Raw genomic sequence first — 19,438 nt, forward strand, 5'->3', positions numbered from 1 at the left:
CACACACACACACACACGAGCTTGGAGGTTCAGGGCACAGAGGAACCAGACTAGAGGAAAACAGACTTATTCATGGTGAACAATGAACAGAGAATCAAATGTGTTTATGAAGCGGCTACAGAGGACATGGGGTGAACCTCTTCTTGCTGGAAATTTCTCAGAAACCATCGAGCATGTTAATTTCACATAAAATGATCCCACTTATCGTTCATGGACATGGAGCAGAAGAGCTCACTGGCTGATGTTCCTGATATTGAACTGTAAGGGTCTTTTGTATGAGAACAGGAAAAATGTCTTGTCTTGTCTGTCTGTCTGTCTGTCTGTCTGTCTATCTATCTATCTATCTATCTATCTATCTATCTATCTATTCCACAAAAGTTTTCGGTTTATTTTTTCTGAATTCTGGTTTATAATTTAAAGGGGTCATCAGTTGACAAGTTGATACTGTACCATTCTTTAGGGTCTTCATGAAAAGTCTATAACAAACTTTGGTTACAAATTTTCAATGGTAGTGTAAAACAACACCCTTTTTACCCTGTCAAAAACAGCTCGTTTCAGTGCGTGTCCCTTTAAATGCTAATGAGCTCTGCTGGACCCTGCCCTCTCCCTCCGTGGGGTGATGAGCAGTTCTCTGAGGCTGTAAACTTTAGCGCGGAACTTGCTAACTAGTACATTATTAGGAAAGGCTATTTGCAAAGATTCATAAAAAACCCTTATACTCACTTCTTCTGGAGGTGAGGCTGGATCACGAATGATTTGCACGAACATAAATGCATTTGGGTAGATCGGGGGTGCATTCCCTTCAAAAACAAAAGTAATCCACTGTGTCTTCAGATCAGTGTCTGCTATATTCATTATTACATCCAAAAACAAAACCCCTCAATCACTTAGGAGACATTCTTGTCTTTGTCCCTGCTCCGGCGGTGAAACAATGGCGGACTGTTGACAGCTCACTCAGGGCGGGTCTGCGTTAAAACGGCCGTGTCAGTCAATAGTTGTGGGAGGGGCCTGTGCAGAACTATGTCACTCTGCCAAGAATCTCAGAACAGCCTGATCTGAGAAAGTGGTCATTATTATTGGGGATTTAAAAAAAAGCACTGGGCGGATTTAGGGTGGATATGTACACACACTGCCAACACACATTTATGTTCAAACAACATGTAAAAGTGAATTTTGTATCCGATGACCCCTTTAATACAAATTTATAATAAAAAATCTAATGTCTAATGAAATGAGTTCATAAAACGTACAATGCAATTAATATTTTAAAATGTAATTAAATTAAAAGATTCATTTACAACATATTCCATTTTTACTTTTTTGTCAAATAAAGTGATGCAAAACAAAACTTGTATACTGTCTGAATTAAAATATGGATGAAAAATACCTTGGTTATACTATATTCCTTGAAATAAAATTATTATTGTTACTTTGAGAAGTACATTTTTACTGTACAATAGTAATATATTTCTGTATATTACTATTACTAAAAGTAATATAAACTTTTATTTTGGTAGTTTGCAGTGAAGTTTGTATATGATATCATGATAGTTTTTCCTCTATCTGATGAAATGACTCTCAGAGCAGCTCCGGAGATGAAGTTTCATGTGTTCATGTCCTCATATAGTTAGACAGCAGTCATGTGTGTAGTAAACAAAACTGTGTCGCTCATTTACACAGAAACACGCAGAACATGCAAACTTCTTTAACCGCACACACCTGAGCTTCTAGATGTAAATATGAAAAGTTACTCAAAACTTTATTATTGACGTTGCAGATTCATTTTTTTCAACAAATATCAATAATAATTTATCGGCCATTAGCAATGTGCCCTAGTATCGGGGACAGACGTGTGTGTGTTAAATGAGCTGAATCTTTTCTCCTGGGAAATGAGGCTAGAAATGTTCAATAGTTTTTGAAGCCACAGCTACCCCAATTAGAGCTGAAGTTAAGACCAGACCCCGATCAATAACCGATCCCCTAAGACCGTCAACAAAACTAGACTCCTTACGGACGACACACAGAACCAGACCAAGAACTGTCGGTCCAAATACAAGGATGACCATTTTAATGAACAGAAATGGGCACAATATAGAATAAACAGTCAATATCTAGAATATATCTGTCAATTGTCTGGAACCTTGAACTGTCTGTCTATGGTGAAAACACTACCCAGACTAATGCTTGGTGTAATTATCATCTTCAGCACATTGGATATAGACTGTGATCACTGACTAGCCCTCGTTCCTGAGCTGCACACAAACTTGCACTTAAATATACAGCCTGTGGAATAACCAGACAACTGTTTTCATGTTTTACAGACGCTCATTCATTTGTTTCTTTTGTGTTTCCTGAGCTGTAACCTTCAAAGTTTCAGATAAGTTCTGAAAGAGCATCAGAGAGAGAGAGACCTTTGCACTTCTACAGTGCGTTTTACCTCACAAATGGATCGAAAGCAGCTTCACAGAGAATACAGTTTTACAAAGTGACTGTAGCAGTGGAGAACTGCAGGAGATGGTTAGATAGGATTACTAGTAGTTGCTAGTTTAAAGAGGTTACAAATTATATGTTTTCAAGTCATTTACCTGGCCTTTAAGTGGCATTTACATGTCCTTTCACAACACACGGCCACGGACGTTTACCGATAAATACCTTGCGCGCAGCGTGGATGTCGAAGAAAGGCTTGTTCCTGACGCTGAAGGGCTCCTTGGATTTATCAATCTGGCCCAGCCTCATTTTCTCGAATCGTGGGGAGATGATCTCCTTCTCGATACACAGCAGACGTCTGTTGAAGTCACACTGACCCACAGGCTGACCCTGCGAAACAAACCACACAGCCACAATTCACACACACATCTCAGATTCAACATGACTAGATCCACACCTCAAATAAATCAATAAAATAATGACTCCAGTTTGTCTTTTCCAGTTGTCATTTGCTATGCTGGAAGATAACGAGATGTACAGTAACTTTGTTATGCAAATTGCTTGTGATTTTACATCAGCACGTCAGTCATTCAGACTTTGTGTTTCAATAATTACTTGTCTAGTTTAGTGCTGTCAAACGATTAATCGCGATTAATCGCATCCAAAATAAAGGTTTTTGTTTACATATGTGTGTGCACTGTGTATATTTATTATGAATATATAAATACACACACATGCATGTATATAATTTAAGAAAAATATGTTACGTTTATATATTAAATATATTTATATATGATATAATTTATATGAATATAAATATATACATGTAAATATTTTCAAAATATATGCTGTATGTGTGTGTCTTTATATAGACAACAAATATACACAGTACACACACATATAATATGTAAACAAAAACTCTTATTTTGGATGCGATTAATCGCGATTAATCGTTTGACAGCACTAATTAATATATTTGACAATTTCTCTTTAAAGGGGTTTTATTGTACCGTTTTGCTCTAACAAAATATAAACAATAATAGAAATAAAGATTTAACGACCATTTTACACTCTGTACAACATCTTTAAGATGTCTACATGTGAATGGTCTTCATTATACAGTAACTGGCAAAGCTCTGTGTGTAGTTTACGGTGTTATTCATCATGTCGCTTAATACTGAGCAAGTCCTGATGTGTAAATGTGGTTGAGATGATACATTTCAGAATGAGATGTTTTTTTTCAGCCTTCACTATGTTCTAAACAGGCATGAGATCTTAATCAGCCCCAACAGAGACAAGTAACAAATGACAAGTCATTGGTCTTTTAGAACCTATTACTGTCACCCACGGTGAAATTTTATTTGTCCAAGGAGCCGGATTACAGAAACATGGTCAAGAATAGAATTCTTAACTGCTATTTTCTTTAGTAACAAACATTTTGCATGATCAAAACAATTGTAAAAATATTAATATCTTCGGTTTTAAGATTTTAAATTCTCAAAGAAATTGTCTTAAAAACATGGTAAATAACTTTTTTTATTATTATTAAGATAACTTCCAACTTGTCTTAAATCCCCAAAGCTAAGGTGTTTGATGATTTATTGTACTGTTTTGAATAATAAGCATTACAACATAACTAGTGCTGTCAAAATTAGTGCATTAATGCAGACGGTTAATTTTTCCAGTTTAATCTGACTGCGGTCAGATGAGGTGTTGTCAGGCCATATGTCAGTAAAAATGAATCTTTCTGTCCAGTCTGCCGTTATATTGTGCTTGTAACACGTGCTCTTCAATTGTATGCAATGTAGGCTGTATCATTTCATATTAAAGCATGAATGAAACTACGAGTATGCATGTCAGATCCGCGACACGTTCAGCAGCGGCAGCTCTTAAAGTAATAGCAGTCAAATAACCTAATATCCCAGCTGCTGTGACATCTGTTATTCAAAGAACAAAAGAAAAAAAGAGAAAATCAACAACTTTTGTAGCTTTAAAGGTGGGGTAAGTGATTTTTTTCTAAAGGTGGGGGAAGTTGATATTTCAAATCACCAAAACAAACACGCCCCTACCCCAAAAGGGTATCGCCCCACACATACGTACGCAACCCAGGCAACGATTAGTTCTGTGAAACAAAGCAAAACCAATGTTACACCGTGTCTACATCGGACGTGAGCGGCGCGACAAAATATTATAGAGCTAACTCATTATAATCAGTGATGCTGTGTACACTGGATGTGGCGCGACGCAACAAATCCCCGACAGAAAACTGCGGCTGCGTTCTATTTACATTCTAATGACGTATTGACACAAATTTCAAATGATTTTCAGCGTTCCTTATCGCCTTGTCGTGTCCAGTGTAGACAGACTTTAGCTGTTGCGGCGCGGTGCGACAGATCACGTCCGGTGTACGTTAGACACGCTGTTACTCACCTATCGAGAAGAAACAAAGCAACCTCGCCGTCCGATCGCAGGCCTTCCGCCCCTTGAGTTCTCTCCAGCGCTGGAAAGCTGATCCGATATGTACAAGGGTCCTAATTCTTGCCTTATCTTAAGCCTTCTTTTAATAAATCCTTCTGTCGTCGCCTTATCGTAAGCCTTCTTTTGTTCCGCAGACGTTTTCCTCTTGTATTTAACCGCCATCTCTATCTTTCTGTCGTCGCTCGGCTCGGCTAATATCCGTCCTGTGCACTGAGCGCTTTCTCCTCCACATCATGAGTAGACACGCCCCTTACTGCTGATTGGCTACAAGTTTGTTTTGGTACTCGGCCCGACTGAAAAAATACATACCCCACCTTTAAGGATTCTTCTATATTCAATTTTGAATTTAGTGTTTGATAACTGAATTCAATTTCTATATATTTCCTACTTGCTGAAGGGCACAGGTAGCTGTTTTAAGTTCACTTAAATTAGAAGTTGTTATTTTTTTAAAGTCTAATTAATGTTCAAATTGATAGCTCTCAATTATACTGAAATGTTGAAAGGCTACATTATAGTCAATAACTAAATATTAGGGGGGAAAAACAGTTTCCTAGAGACATCATTAGCATTGGTATCAGTGATACTCACCTTCAGTCATTAAAAAATGCCATTAAACAAATATAAAAAATATACTGTATTTATTGCAATACAAAAGTATTTAAAAACTATAATGTCAGGTGGCGATTAATTTCAGAAAAAATGTGCAATTAATTAGTTAATATTAGTTACACTTTATTTTAAGGTGTCCTTGTTACAAGTGTCTTTAACTTACATTGAAATTAATCATATGATACAATGCACGTATTGTGTACATACATGTTTTTACATTGTACTGTTAATGTATTTAAAAATACCTTCCAATAATTACATCTGTATTTAATTTCTGTAGATACATCTATAATTACACTGTCATCCCTACCCTAAACCTTAACCCTCCCTTAAACCTACCCATACCAAGTAACTATTCATAATTTTTTATGTACATACAAAGTAAAGACACCTACTATAAAGTGTGACAAACCTCATATTTAATTTAATAATTGTTACGGCATTATTTTCATCAGCACTCAGCATATAGGGGACCGTGTGAGCAAACAGGATGTGTTCACTAAACCTAGTGAGGCAACACACAGACAGATACAGAATGCATTTACTCAAAGAGAAAGCACCAAAAAATTTGCAAATGAAACGTGTAGTTCAAGTGCTAAAAAACATCACAAAGTTGCATTTTGATCTTGATCCTTGTCTTATGTTATTAAATGATGATTCTTCTCATAAGTTTACATTAGTTCAGAGAAGACTGTTAATGTCTGGCTTCACTGCTGCTAAAAAAACTATTTTACAGCAATGGTTTACACCTGACGTGGACCTTAAAAGATTCTAGCTGTTCTATTTTCATAACATTGTTTGTTTAGAACTCTGCACTAAAGGGATAAATGGGGCTAGAATACATACGGTTACCTATTGGAGTAAAATAGCCCAAGCTTTAAAATGATTGTTTTAAATTGAAGATGCGTTATTCGATGTGATAATTTGCTGCCCTGGTTTATTTGCATGTTCCTTTTAAATTACCCTCAAGTAGACGTCGACCGATTGATCGGCCAGCCGATTAATCGGGCCGATTTTTGGCATTTTTAAATTAATCTGCATCGGCCTATTGTACTGCAAATTAGGCCGATTTTTAGGCAGGCGCATCTGCGGGCAGCTAAGCGTTGTTGCAGAACGCCATACCGGAGAATCTCTCTCCCTCTGAGGCTGCGTGAGACGGAGCAGCTTACACTCATGCCTTGTTCACACACATCTTCTAACGATGGTAGGGAAAAACAGACCGTTTCGAAAGCGTAATTACGTTTTACCCTACTAGAATTGATGCCGACCGTGCTTATCATATTCATAAGTGCAACAAGTCATTTGCATGTGAAAGTAGAAACATGTGCAATTCAGATGAAACTTCTGGGCTGACTATAACGTGCACGTTAACTTTCCTCACTAAATGTGTCTGTGGGTCTGACAATAGTCTCCACGATGTCATTGCTCGTGTGCTGCAGGCTGTGTAATTTGAGTGAACTCTTTCATTTTTGTTATCACTATGGCCATTTTACTTATAGCAGTGTCCAGTGTTTCCCATACACTGAGTTATTTGTGGCGGCTCGTCACAATATCAAAACTGACCGCCACAAATAGATTTTCCAAAAAGCTTATACTTCCTTGAATAAATTGAGCACTGCAAGTTTGACCGTCTTCATAAAAGCTTCAATGTCATTTTCATTCCGTCTTTCCTGTAATGCCTGATAAAGTAGTGCTTATTTGATTACAGCCGTTACCATAGAAACCTCTATATTTCTCACGCTCCAAAAGTGCCTCCTGCTGGCAGAGAATGAATTTGCATTTGCAAGCCTGTGGGAAACACTGGTGTCTGTCAGCAAACATAAAAAAAGCATGCTTCAGAACTGTTTTGAGAAGGTGCTTAAGTTTTGAGCTATGTATTATTATTACTATGAATTAGGCTACTATTACTACTACTATTACTATCTTATGACCTGCTATAAACATTTACTCAAACTCTCTTCTATGAGATGAAGGGGAAAAAAGAAAAAGAAAATTGGCCAAATATATCGGCATCACATATCGGCCATCGGCTGCCCTGTTTTCTAAGTATCGGCATCGGCATCAGCCAGAGAAAAACCCATATCGGTCGACCTCTACCCTCAAGTATTATTTACTGTACTTATGTGTCTGTTTTTTTATTTTTATTTCTTAGTATTTTCGCTGTCATTCTAGCTCTGTAATGTTATTATTTCAAAAACAAAAAGTGAAAATGAATGTAACCGAGTGCTTCATTTAGAGTGCTGAACTCCCGCCAAGTTGTAATGAAAATAGTGGACATGCGTATTATGATTAGCCCCAGAATTCCACTGCGCATAACTGTGTATTAAACATAAAATATTTTCAAAATGATTGGCTGAGACTGTCACTTTGCAGAGCATTTTTCACCGTCAGGATGGACAGACATTTTACAATGATGCCGCTTCTAAGAAGATGCCTTAAGAAACTTAATCTGGAGTTTATGCTGCAAATTCACCGATTTCAATCAGGATGCACATAAATGAAAAGACCGTGATGTCCAATTAGATGAGAACTTCTGCAACAACAGACTCTGGAATGGACATCTGTTGACCAATGACAATTTCACAATTTGGAATACAATTTGCTGTATTCCTACTTGACCCGACTCTTCCCAGACACTCATAACTGATTTCCCCCTATATCTCTCCATTAAAATCTAATATCAAGCTGTCTCTAGTGTGCAGGTCTCTGGGTGGACTGGGTTGTTTAAACACTAGAGTATGTCTACACTGCACAAAAAGTGTATTTGAAAAGATCAGGCAAAATGTGATTAATCTAGATTTGTTCCCGTTAGGTGTGATGAGGGAACGTGTCGAAGGAACAGACGCGGTGTGTATACGTGCATCAGAGCGGCTGCGAGCAGCTCTGGAAATAATCCACCTCACTCTCTCTCCATCACGACCGCAGCGGCGTCTCCATGGCAACATCTCCACATTACGCTCGCCGGTCTGGGATGTATGGCAGCGCTCCGATGGGACCGCCGATCCACGTCACTACGACCGAATCAAAGCTTCACCACCTCACTTAACGCCTCAGAAAAGGCTGTGACTCGCTTAACAAAATGGATTTGAAGCGATCTATAGAAGACATCTCCAGTGGAGCCACACATCAGATGAGTTAAACGCAATCCACTGCAGCTCTCCGCGGACAAAACGGCCCTGAAGCTCTGCTTCCCGCTCCGAAGGGGCCTGTTCCTGAAACCATTCATCCTCGTGAAGACAGAAGACTCGTGTATTACACCATGACAACACTCGTATCTCTTTAGGAAGCTCCTCTCGGGTCACTTCTGTGTTGGAACGAGTGTCTCGTTTGAGTCTGTATTTCTACATATAAATAAATGAAGTCCTGCTATTGATGCGTTTATGTTCATGCATGTTTTATGACGCTACGGTGTACCATTATTAAAAGCGACAAGTATGTCTGGGAGCTGGTTTATTTCATCACTACCAGTGAATGATTACTTGAAGATCAAAACCAAACCAAACCCGTTGTGAAATCTGTGTGGGGAAATATTTCGTCCTCACACTAAATTCACAACTGTGTGGACTCCTATGGAAATTATTGGACTTCGTCCTGTGAAAATTGGATTTTTAAAATAATTACTTAAGAAACAACTACGATATTCAATAAACCATTTACACTTAAAATTCTGGGTTTAATGAACAAGGGCTAAAACATGTATGTAATGTTTAAAAATATACATAGTGTTCAAAGAGTTTTCAAAGGTGAGTTATTGAGGCAGAGATGAGAGGAGAAGGAGGGACACCTGAGAAAGAGATACAATTTAACAGCAGACATCTTCCAAAGCCAACCATTATATATATTTACATCTTATTTGCAATTTTCCAATTTCCCAGTTTCCTATCGCAAGAGCAGACACACCGGCAGCCCCACTCTCTGCGGGCAACTTTCAAGCGCAAACTGCAGAATAAAACACTCATCTATATTTAAGAGACTCTCCAGACTTACACATTCCATATCAAAAAGTAATGAAAGCTTCTATAAATCCAGGGCCTGACAGAATTATGGAAACATTACGTGAAAAGGGAATTTAACATAATAAGATTCAAAGGTGAATCATATTAGATAAGCAGAAAGGGTCGGCATTAAAGACAGCCTGCACTTTAATTTCCCATCTGCTCTGTTTCCAATGACAATGTTACTGATTTTGTTACTACATAAAAGCAAATGCAATTTTTAATAATGAATTAACATGTGGTATTTGCAAAACAATAACAACAACAAAAAAAGTATTTTACACAGATGAGGAAAGTGACTGCAACAGCTATGCAGAATGACAAATAGAAATAGGTGTTTGTCATCTGCATGTTGTAAGGGATTTAGCAATCTAGTTTTGTTCTACATTAGTTTGTGCTGACTGGGCTATTTTCGATGATTATAAACTACATGTATTATGTATTATCCAATCCCCTGGTTCAGCTTTGCCACTACATGATGGCAAATGTGGCATACATTACTAGGGCCCCAAGCCAAGCCAATTTTTTTCAAAAATCGGGGCCGATCATGCATTTTTTTTAACTGATCGGTATCGACTCTCTTTATTTTATGTCAGCTGACATGCGGTAGGTGGCAGTATTCACTTTCCAGTATATTTGTCGATCGCCATTAAAAGCAAAAGAACCGCTCAAATGTGCGTATTCAGCCGCCATTAAAACCAAAAGAAGAAAACAATGTGCGTAATGCGCGAGAACCAGCGAGGTCTGTTCTAATGCCTCACACACACGTTTGAGCTTCTGTGTTCAGTATTTGATTTTGATGCACACTTTTGTAACGATCACTCGTTCATTTACTGTTTACTTTTATCTGTCATCAGATGTCCTTGCCATAACATGCTGCTATGGGTTGCATCTTGCTTCGGATTTGACTGACAGACTGGCATTCTGACAATGCGAGCTTCATGCTTTCTAACCATATCTCCACATTTTCACCTTTTTATGTTGCAATTATTCTGCTTATTGTACATATAAAATACAATACGTTTACATCAGTAGTCCCATTTCCTACCAATGTCTAGCATGTGCAAATACATATATAGAGAGAATGTATCTTATAAATGTATATACACACACCAGAGCATGTGAGCGGAGCGGAGTGTGAGCGGAGCGGGGAGTGGAGTGGTAATATTTCCTTAAGAGCGCAGAGCGCCTTTCTGAAGATTCCGCTCCGCTCGCTCAATACGCTCAGCGCCACTCGCTCAACCCAGAATGCCGTTTGGTGATTTGATAAACGTAGCGGAGCATCACACCGCTCCGCTTCGCTCACATGCTCTGACACACACACACATTACTTTTACTCTCTGCATAACTATGTATACATTGGATAGATTTTAATAACTTTAATGTACCTGAATTGTGCATCGAGCACTAGGAACATACAAGTATCAGATTGGGCCTCGGTATCGGTAGATGCTCAACATTCAATGACTCGGATTGGATCAGGGCCACAAAAAACCTGATTGGGACATCCCTATAAATTACATTCAAATATATTCAAATAGAAAACAGCTATTTTATATTGTAATAATATTTCTCACTATTACTGTTCAAATGAATCTAAAATAAATCCAGACTTTGAGTAGCAGTGATGTGGGTTATGCATTACAAGTAACGCAAGTTCATCGCGATGAACTACGCGATGGCGCCGCAGACGGCAGCCTCAGTGTTTGGCTCTCCAGTGTTTGTACTGTTTTTGTTAGTTTTTCCTGTTTTTTGTTTCTCAAACACAATCAGTTTTACCAGGGATGAACTGCTGAACATTCGGCAGAACACACCACAAAATCTACTACCGGATTTCGATTATTCAGACGTTTTGCTGAACGTTGTAGTTGGCGGAGCAGCAGCGCTGATCAAACCTGGCTGAATGACGCCATTCCGGACAGCGCGCTACATCTGCCGGGCTTTCAGCTGTTCAGAGCGGACCGCGACGCAGAATCAACGGGGAAATCGCCCACAGGAGCTGCTGAAACAGTTCTACTCAGCCGTCATCGAGTCTGTTCTGTGCACTTCAATAACTGTCTGGTTTGGTTCAGCTACAAAATCAGACATCAGAAGACTACAGAGAACGGTTCGGACTGCTGAAAGGATTATTGGTGCCCCCCTGCCTACCCTCCAAGAACTGTATACATCCAGAGTGAGGAAAAGGGCTCAGAAAATCACTCTGGATCCATCACATCCAAGCCATCTCCTTTTTGAACTTTTGCCATCTGGTCGGCGTTACAGAGCACCGAATACCAGGACAGCCAGGCACAAGAACAGTTTCTTTCCCCAGGCAATCTACCTCATGAACAGTTAATGTTCTCCCATTGTGCAATTAAAGTACAGTATGTGCAATAACCTTATACTTATTTATCACCCTAAACCCTAGTACATCCCTACAACTTATTTTATTTTATTATATTCCTATTCCATCTATAGCACACCTGTACATACAATTTATTCTTTTTTTGTGGTTTATATTTATGCATGTGTATTTTGTTCACATCTCATTTTTATTATCTGTGTGTTGTTGTTGTCTCCGTGTACTGGAAGCTTGTGACACTATAACAAATTCCTTGTATGTGCAAACATACTTGGCAATAAAGCTCTTTCTGATTCTGGTTATGTAATCAGATTACTTTTTTCAAGTAACTTATAAAGCAACACATTATTTTTAATTTACTAAAATATATTGAAGTTTCTTTGTTATTTTTCCCATGTATTTACTAACAGCTCTCTTGTTCCCATATTGAGAGAAATTGGGAGTAAATGCAGAGGCATTGTGTGCACATGATGCTTGCTGTAGTTCTAGACTAAATGTGAACATGCACTCATCTTGCTTGCATTTTTATATTAACCTAGGCCCAACCCAGATGAGCAAAAGTAATGCAAAAGTAATGTAATGCATTATTTTCCATAAAAAGTAACTAAGCAATGCAACATTTTTTTAGGGAGTAACGCAATATTGTAATGCATTATTTTTAAAAGTAACTTTTACTTTTACAGTGTAACCTAACACTGACCAGATGTGGCAAACTGCGGTCAGAATTTAAGCTTGCCTTTAGCGAGGGGCGTACAGAGATCTGCTAAATGTAAAAAATAAAGCCTCTACCCAAAAAAAAAAAAAAAAAAAAAAAAAAACCAAAAAAGAGAATGGTCGAGAAAAAGATGCATTTAATGTGGATGTAGCCTAAGTATCATGTACATGTTAATGTAAACATCACTTGAACTTTATTAGTGGTATATTTTTTTCCTGAAGCTGTAAGTAGGTAGAAAATTTAAATAAAAAAACGTAATAGTCATTAGATCTAAGAATATTATTTGTTCAGAGTACTGCAGTTCATTCTTTGAAACGTTCAATCCCAACAAAAAAAAAAAAAAAAAAAAAAAAAAAAACTCAATAAGTGAATCAACACCTGTGTGACAAAAACAAGCCTTGAGCTTTATGAAGCCAAAATCTGCAGCAGGGCTGTCATTCAGACATGAGTCAGTATACAAGGACATATCCTGGTTTGAAGTGAACAGAGTTTGGAGAAATCAAAGGATGTCTTCAACCCATCAGATTTGCAGACTAGAACTCTCCTGAAAGCCTTTGTTTCGACTTGATATTCTGTATTTTTATGTTATTATTACATGATATTCTGTTTTATATGCCCTTCAGTATGCTAAATTTGTTTCTGAACAAATATCTTTGTTAAATTCAAAGCAGTTGGAATTGAAATGGCCATGTTACTGTGGTTCTGCCAGATTTCAGAGAATGACAGAGGCTCTGACTCACTGTGATTTGGTCTGTTCGGCGTCTGGCCAGAGCTCTGGAGCACCATATTGAACATTTGGATAATCCAACACACAGACACACAGAACAAACAAGAGAAAACATTTTCTTCCCATAACAGGGAAAATTAACTTTTTTAATTTTTATACTTTTTTTTTTTTAAGAAACAGTGGTGCTTGTCCATGACGTGACAAAAGCATTGCTGTGTGGTTACTAAGGTGCTGTTCTGAGTGGTTGCTAGGTGGATACTTCTTGGCTCAGTGGTGTTCAGGTCTCTGGATGTGGCCCAGTTCTTCAGTGTCTGAAATCTAGGGTATTTTTCGCCCATGTTCCAATCTGGCAGGCGAAAAAAAAATTCAAATTGCTTGGAAAAGTAATAGCACAATTCTCTCCACAAATGCACGATTGAACGTGTGATTCAAGTCAGCTGAGTCAGTTCTACAGGGCTGATTGAGGCAATAAATGAAGCAGCATAATGCAGAGGTAAGAAAAACACACACACACACACACACACACATACTGAGACGCTAATGGTAAACCATTTTTGTAAAAGAATAAAACATCTTTGACATACATTACGATTAAAAGGTTTGGGGTCTATAAGATTGCTTTTAATGTTTTTTAAATAAGTCTCTACTGCTCACCAAGGCAGCATTTATTTGATCAAAAATAAAGTAAAAACAGTAATATTAGTGATAAAATTATTATAATTTAAATTTACTGTTTTCTATTTGAATATATTGTAAAATTTAATTTTGTCACATGATCCTTACTGTCACTTTTAATCAATTTAGTATGTCCTTGCTGAAAAAAAAAATTATATATATATATATATAATCTTACCAACCCTAAACTTTGAATGGCAGTTTATATAACCACATTTAGATAAAAAAAAGGAAGGAAAAAACAAACAAACACTGACCTGGACTCTGAGGGTTAATACTGTTAACAAGATTACTGACAAACAATGAGACATATTTAAATGTTTACTTATTTTTTAAAGTGTTTTGTTAGAATTCTATTATATTTTATGGACTAAAACTATTTTCTTGAATTGTGGCATTTGGAGTAATATTCTCTAAAATTAATGAACATGACTTCAAATGTTGACAAAAAGTCTTGTCATTTATATATATATATATATATATATATATATATAAATAAATAAAAAACAATGACTAAACTGCATATTTTTTCTGTAAAGTATTTACAAGTGTAAACCCCAACCCAAAGTCATCCAAAGAACCAGTCAAATCCTGTATAATATGTTCAGTGATTTGGCATTGTTTATAATGACTTCATACCACTGAACTTCATACACTGAAGTATTTTATGCATTACAAATTCAACCTCTTCCTACTCCGCACTGATAATCAAATCCTAGTGTTACTATTTTTAATGAATGACCCAGGGTGAGTTACCCTGTGTTTAATACATATGCTTAGTGGTTTGTTCTAGTCACTAAATCTTGAGTAATAGTTATAGCAATGCTTGAAGCGTAAAAGTACATTTAAATGAGCATTAAAGTTAAATAATCAATGAAAGTGCTGTTTCTTCTTTAATTGGTTGTAAACAGCAGTAGGCAGCAGTTAGCTTTTTTCAGATATCACATTATCTGATGATAGCTCTGCAGAACCAAGCAAACCCATCTGTCATGAACAACTCCAGTTCTGACACAGCAGAGACCATCTAATACAGTTAGTCTGCTGCATCCTCCACAAGAATCCACCAGCAAGATGAGGAATTGTCTTGTGCAATTTACGTTCAGCACTAATTTCTTGGGCGTGTTTGCACTGTTGCTTCATTTGCATATTTCCTTTAATGAACCAGGAGCTAAAACAACTCCAACAGTGCATGAAAATAATGCTAACAGCAGGCACAATCCATCCTGTAGAGTTAAACGAAAAATAAAAGACAGGACTACCAACTTTCATTTCTTCTACATCCCAGAGGCCACAAATCATCACTACAGGAGGAGAATGTAAGAACCGGTAGGAAATCTTGAGCCTACATCACAAAGTGCTTGAGTAGTTTAAAATAAGTGCTTTTCATTCGGTTCTGCTGGGAGCCTCCAAAGCCTCATGTTGCATGGCCCAAGACTGCCAAATGAAGCAGAACACCAGGGCCTCCGCAGTACAAGCAGACCACTTGGGTCCCGGGAGCCTTGGCGCATTTTGCGCGTGCTGACCACTGATGCATTGAGCGCACTTACCACAAGAGACCCCACTACTATTTTCAGACATCTGTGCCTCCCAAATCAGCTTTTCCTCAATTTCTTCTTCTAATGCCCATGACTTAACATACAGTAGGATGAGGGGTGTTTGCAGGCAAAGACATCGTGTTTGAACACCAGAATGGAAAGCATCCCTGAGCTTTACAAGATTAGATGCCAGATGGCAAATCACGGCCAAAGCTGATGCTATATCTCTGCCTTGCTAGCTGTCCAATAAGATCCATGTGGGTAAAATTCTCAACTCAAGAAGGTGGAAGTGTCGGAAAAACTCTAGTCCAGCCCAAAACATCAAGGGGTGCCGAGGTGCTCAGTAGCTAGTACATTAGATATCAATAAACACTGTATACTGTGCTTTGCTTTCTAAAAATGTCTGCAAAATCATCAGTTTTTATTATATTAATAATTATACACTGTGTCATTGCTGCACATCAGTCTGTTATTGCAGTTTTATCATTGTCAGATTAATCCATCCCTAAAAGTCAAAAAGCAAACTGTGGTTGGTTGAGTTACATGTCAGTTATGACTTCCTGTCTAACTGGGCAGTTATCGGCCTGAATAAGCCACAAAATACTAGAAGAAGGTCGAGTTTGAGTCAAGGCAGAGTGCAAAAGAGGGTCAAGACAGAGTCAAAACCAAGACCAGAAAAAGGTTGAGTCCAAGTCAAGACGGACCAAAAAAGAAACAAGTCAAGACAGAGACCAGAAGAGGGTCAAGCCCAAGTCAACGTAGTTCTCTAACATTTCAAGACTGGTCAGAATGTCAGATTGGCCTAATTTAAATCTGAAAAGTAAGACTAAATACCCCTTGTTTATCTGCTAGTTGGTCAAACTAATTTTTAAGACTAGTTATTAAAACATAGTGGCTATTTTTATGCAACTGGCCTCAGAAAAGGGTCAAGTCTGAGTCAAAACCGAGACCAGAAGAGGGAGGAGTCCAAGTCAAGACCGAGAACAGCGGAAGGTTGAGTCCTAATCGAGACCAAGACCAAAAGCGGGTCAAGACTAAGTCATGAGACCACAAGTGTCTCTAGTCCAAGTCAAGACCGAGAACAGCGGAAGGTTGAGTCCTAATCGAGACCAAGACCAGAAGAGGGTCAAGACTAAGTCATGAGACCACAAGTGTCTCTAGTCCAAGTCAAGACCGAGATCCAGAAAAGGTTCAAATCAGAGTCTAGATTGAGGCCCCGTCCACACGGAGACGCGTTTAGCTGTATACGGATACATTTTGTATCGTATAGGCGTTTCGTCCAGACAGATCCGGTGTTTTGGGAGAGTGAAACCGATATTTTTTGAAACCGGGTCCCAGAGTGGATCAATCTGAAAACGCCGCCCTTGCGTTTTCGTGTGGACAGCGTATCCGTATATTTTCTGAAACGATGACGTCATCAGCCTACGTCTCGCCCCTAGTCAGACACCGCTATGTCACGTAACAGCAACAAAAACATGAACAAACACTGAGCGATTGTCTTTTTATTAACTAACATTAACACCGATTAATAAATGTATTGTTCCTTGTTCGTTTGTATACCGTGCGGTTTATGGTTTAAGGTTTATGCGCATAGTCCAAGTCTTCTTCTCGGTTTTTATTGTATCTCTGTGGCAGAATTACAGCGCCACATACTGGTCTGGCATGTATACTACATCATTTTGTGCCGGTTTCGTGTGGACGCAGATATTTCTTGAGATGAGGGAATAAAAAAGATCGGATAGGGAAAGCTCTGGCTTCGTGTGGACGTAGCCTGAGACTAGAAGAGGGTCTAGTCCAAGTCAAGACAGAGACCAGAAAAGGGCTGCATCTGGTCTTGAGAACTAGAACACTGCTAAAGCAGTCAAAAATATATTTATTAAATTATAGTCTTTAATCACTCACACATATGCACAAATGCATGCTTTCATTTGAAATCAATTAATTTTTCTACAGTATGTTAGCTTACAGCAATGACAACATGGACAGATACAAGGAAAATATCTGAAATTAAATTTGACAGCTCAGGCTTTTTTTAGGCCTAACCTTGTGTTAATCTTCACTTTCAGGCAGCTATTTAAAGATAGAGAGCAGTAACTGGTTTTCACTTTTTATGGTCAGTGTTGTAGTTTGATTAATATTTCTCAATAAACAGTTTCGTATATTTATGTAAATATCGCCTGTGAAGAGTACATTTCTATTTGTAGCGTTTGGATGCAATCAAGATGTTCGATCAGGTTTTAGGCATTGTAAACATTCCCTCCTCCCTTGTTATAACTAAATTACAGATGCATGTCTAATGTCCACCTATGGTTTCAAAGAGCGTTAACACCTCTGCTATCTTCACCAATGCTAGCAAGGACAATCGTCTGCTTTTTTTTGTTTAAGCTGTATTAGACATTCTAGAATATGTAATGCATGTGCTCCCATGGGTAACACCAAGGTTTAACAAATAAATCAAATGAACCAGCATGACAACACTGTATTAAAGAGTCAGTCTGTGTGTCTAACATGTGCATTTTTTTCTATAATCTGAAGTGTTTGATCTCAACAATAGGATGCTATGTTAAAGATTGGGAACACTGTGTTTTAGTGATGTCAGCAGCAGCAACCAGAGATATTTTAGTAGCTTAATTCATCTGGAATTTTCCCATCGCCAACAGTGACCCAAGTGCAACAGTAATTGTTTGTACCAGGCCAGAAAATCCATCAAATTCATTAGCAAGAGCACAAATTTTTTACTTGCGCTAAGATGAACAAATTGTTTCCAAAAGCTGTAAAATGTTACTTTTTTTGTTTGTTAAAAAACTGTTATTTTCTCTATTCCAATATTTCCCATTTATTCAACGGTTCAAGTTTAGAATCACTATGAAACTGTCTGAGTGGGCGGCATGAAACTGATTAAAATCAGAGACTGATAACAAATGACTATTTCAAATAAATTCTGTTCTTCAAAAAAATCCTCATGCATCCTAATATTAAGCACCACACACAATTTACCATATTTTAATGATTCCTTAAGGGTGAGATGATACACTGTTTTCTAAAGAGACGGCTGCTACAAATTATACTTCGCCATCACAGGGAAAGACTAGATTATAAAAAGAGTATTTTAAACAGTAATCATCTTTTTTTATTATGATTAATTAAGCAGTATATTTCAGTAAAAAGAAGATATCAATATCCTTCAAAAATATAAAAATGTCTTAAAGGTCACATATTTTACACCTTTCTGGAGCATTATTGTAAGTCTTGATGTCCTTAAGAATATATATATATATATATATATATAAAGTACTCTCTCAGGAGCTCTGCTGAGAACAGGTCGATTTTGGCCTGTCTAATTAATATTCATGAGCCTCTCTTCTGATTGGCCTGTTGTTTTCTGAGTGACGCACGGCCAGGCCAACCACCACAGCTACTTTATGCAAGCTGTGTGCATTTTACTGTGGACTGACTGTTTTGAAACTTATATGGTAGTTAAATAGCCCCTAGACCTCGTGAAAAAAAGCCAGGAAATTTCAGTTTTGACAATATGGGACCTTTAATGAGTCTTGAGACGTTCACACAGAATGTGTATTAGTATTCCACTGCTTTTGCATTGTTTTCGATGTATGTTTCAATTCAGACGTGACTGAAAGCAGTGACATCTGAGTGTTTTAAGTTTTCCATTCATTCCCAAAGATGTGTTCAGTTTGACCCATTCAGGAAGATTTACGGACCATTAGCAAACAAGATCATGGCAGCCATTACTCCACCGACAGCCAATCACAGCAGAGTGTAGGCGTCGCTTCCTCTAAAGTCATTTCAGTTACAGGACCTCAGTGAGAACGCAATGAGCATATGGGAGGAAAATGAGATGCTGCCTCTCTCTGAAACTTTATCTGCTGTTGAAAAATGACTGCTTTACACGCTATTTGATCTCTTATTTTTTTTTTT

The 19,438-nt window shown here is 37.9% G+C and overlaps 1 protein-coding gene across 1 annotated transcript in view; it reads right to left on the bottom strand.

The window, feature by feature from the left end:
• rngtt (RNA guanylyltransferase and 5'-phosphatase) overlaps positions 1–19,438 on the bottom strand; it is a 116,733-nt gene that overhangs the window by 61,960 nt on the left and 35,335 nt on the right. The window contains exon 11 of the mRNA XM_016449830.1: positions 2,653–2,817. Within this exon, the coding sequence (XP_016305316.1) occupies positions 2,653–2,817 (165 nt within the window). The remainder of the gene's footprint in view (positions 1–2,652; positions 2,818–19,438) is intronic.

The sequence above is a fragment of the Sinocyclocheilus anshuiensis genome, unplaced genomic scaffold, assembly GCF_001515605.1.
Source record: "Sinocyclocheilus anshuiensis isolate Anshui unplaced genomic scaffold, SAMN03320099.WGS_v1.1 scaffold659, whole genome shotgun sequence".
In the NCBI taxonomy this organism is placed as follows: Eukaryota; Metazoa; Chordata; class Actinopteri; order Cypriniformes; family Cyprinidae; genus Sinocyclocheilus; species Sinocyclocheilus anshuiensis.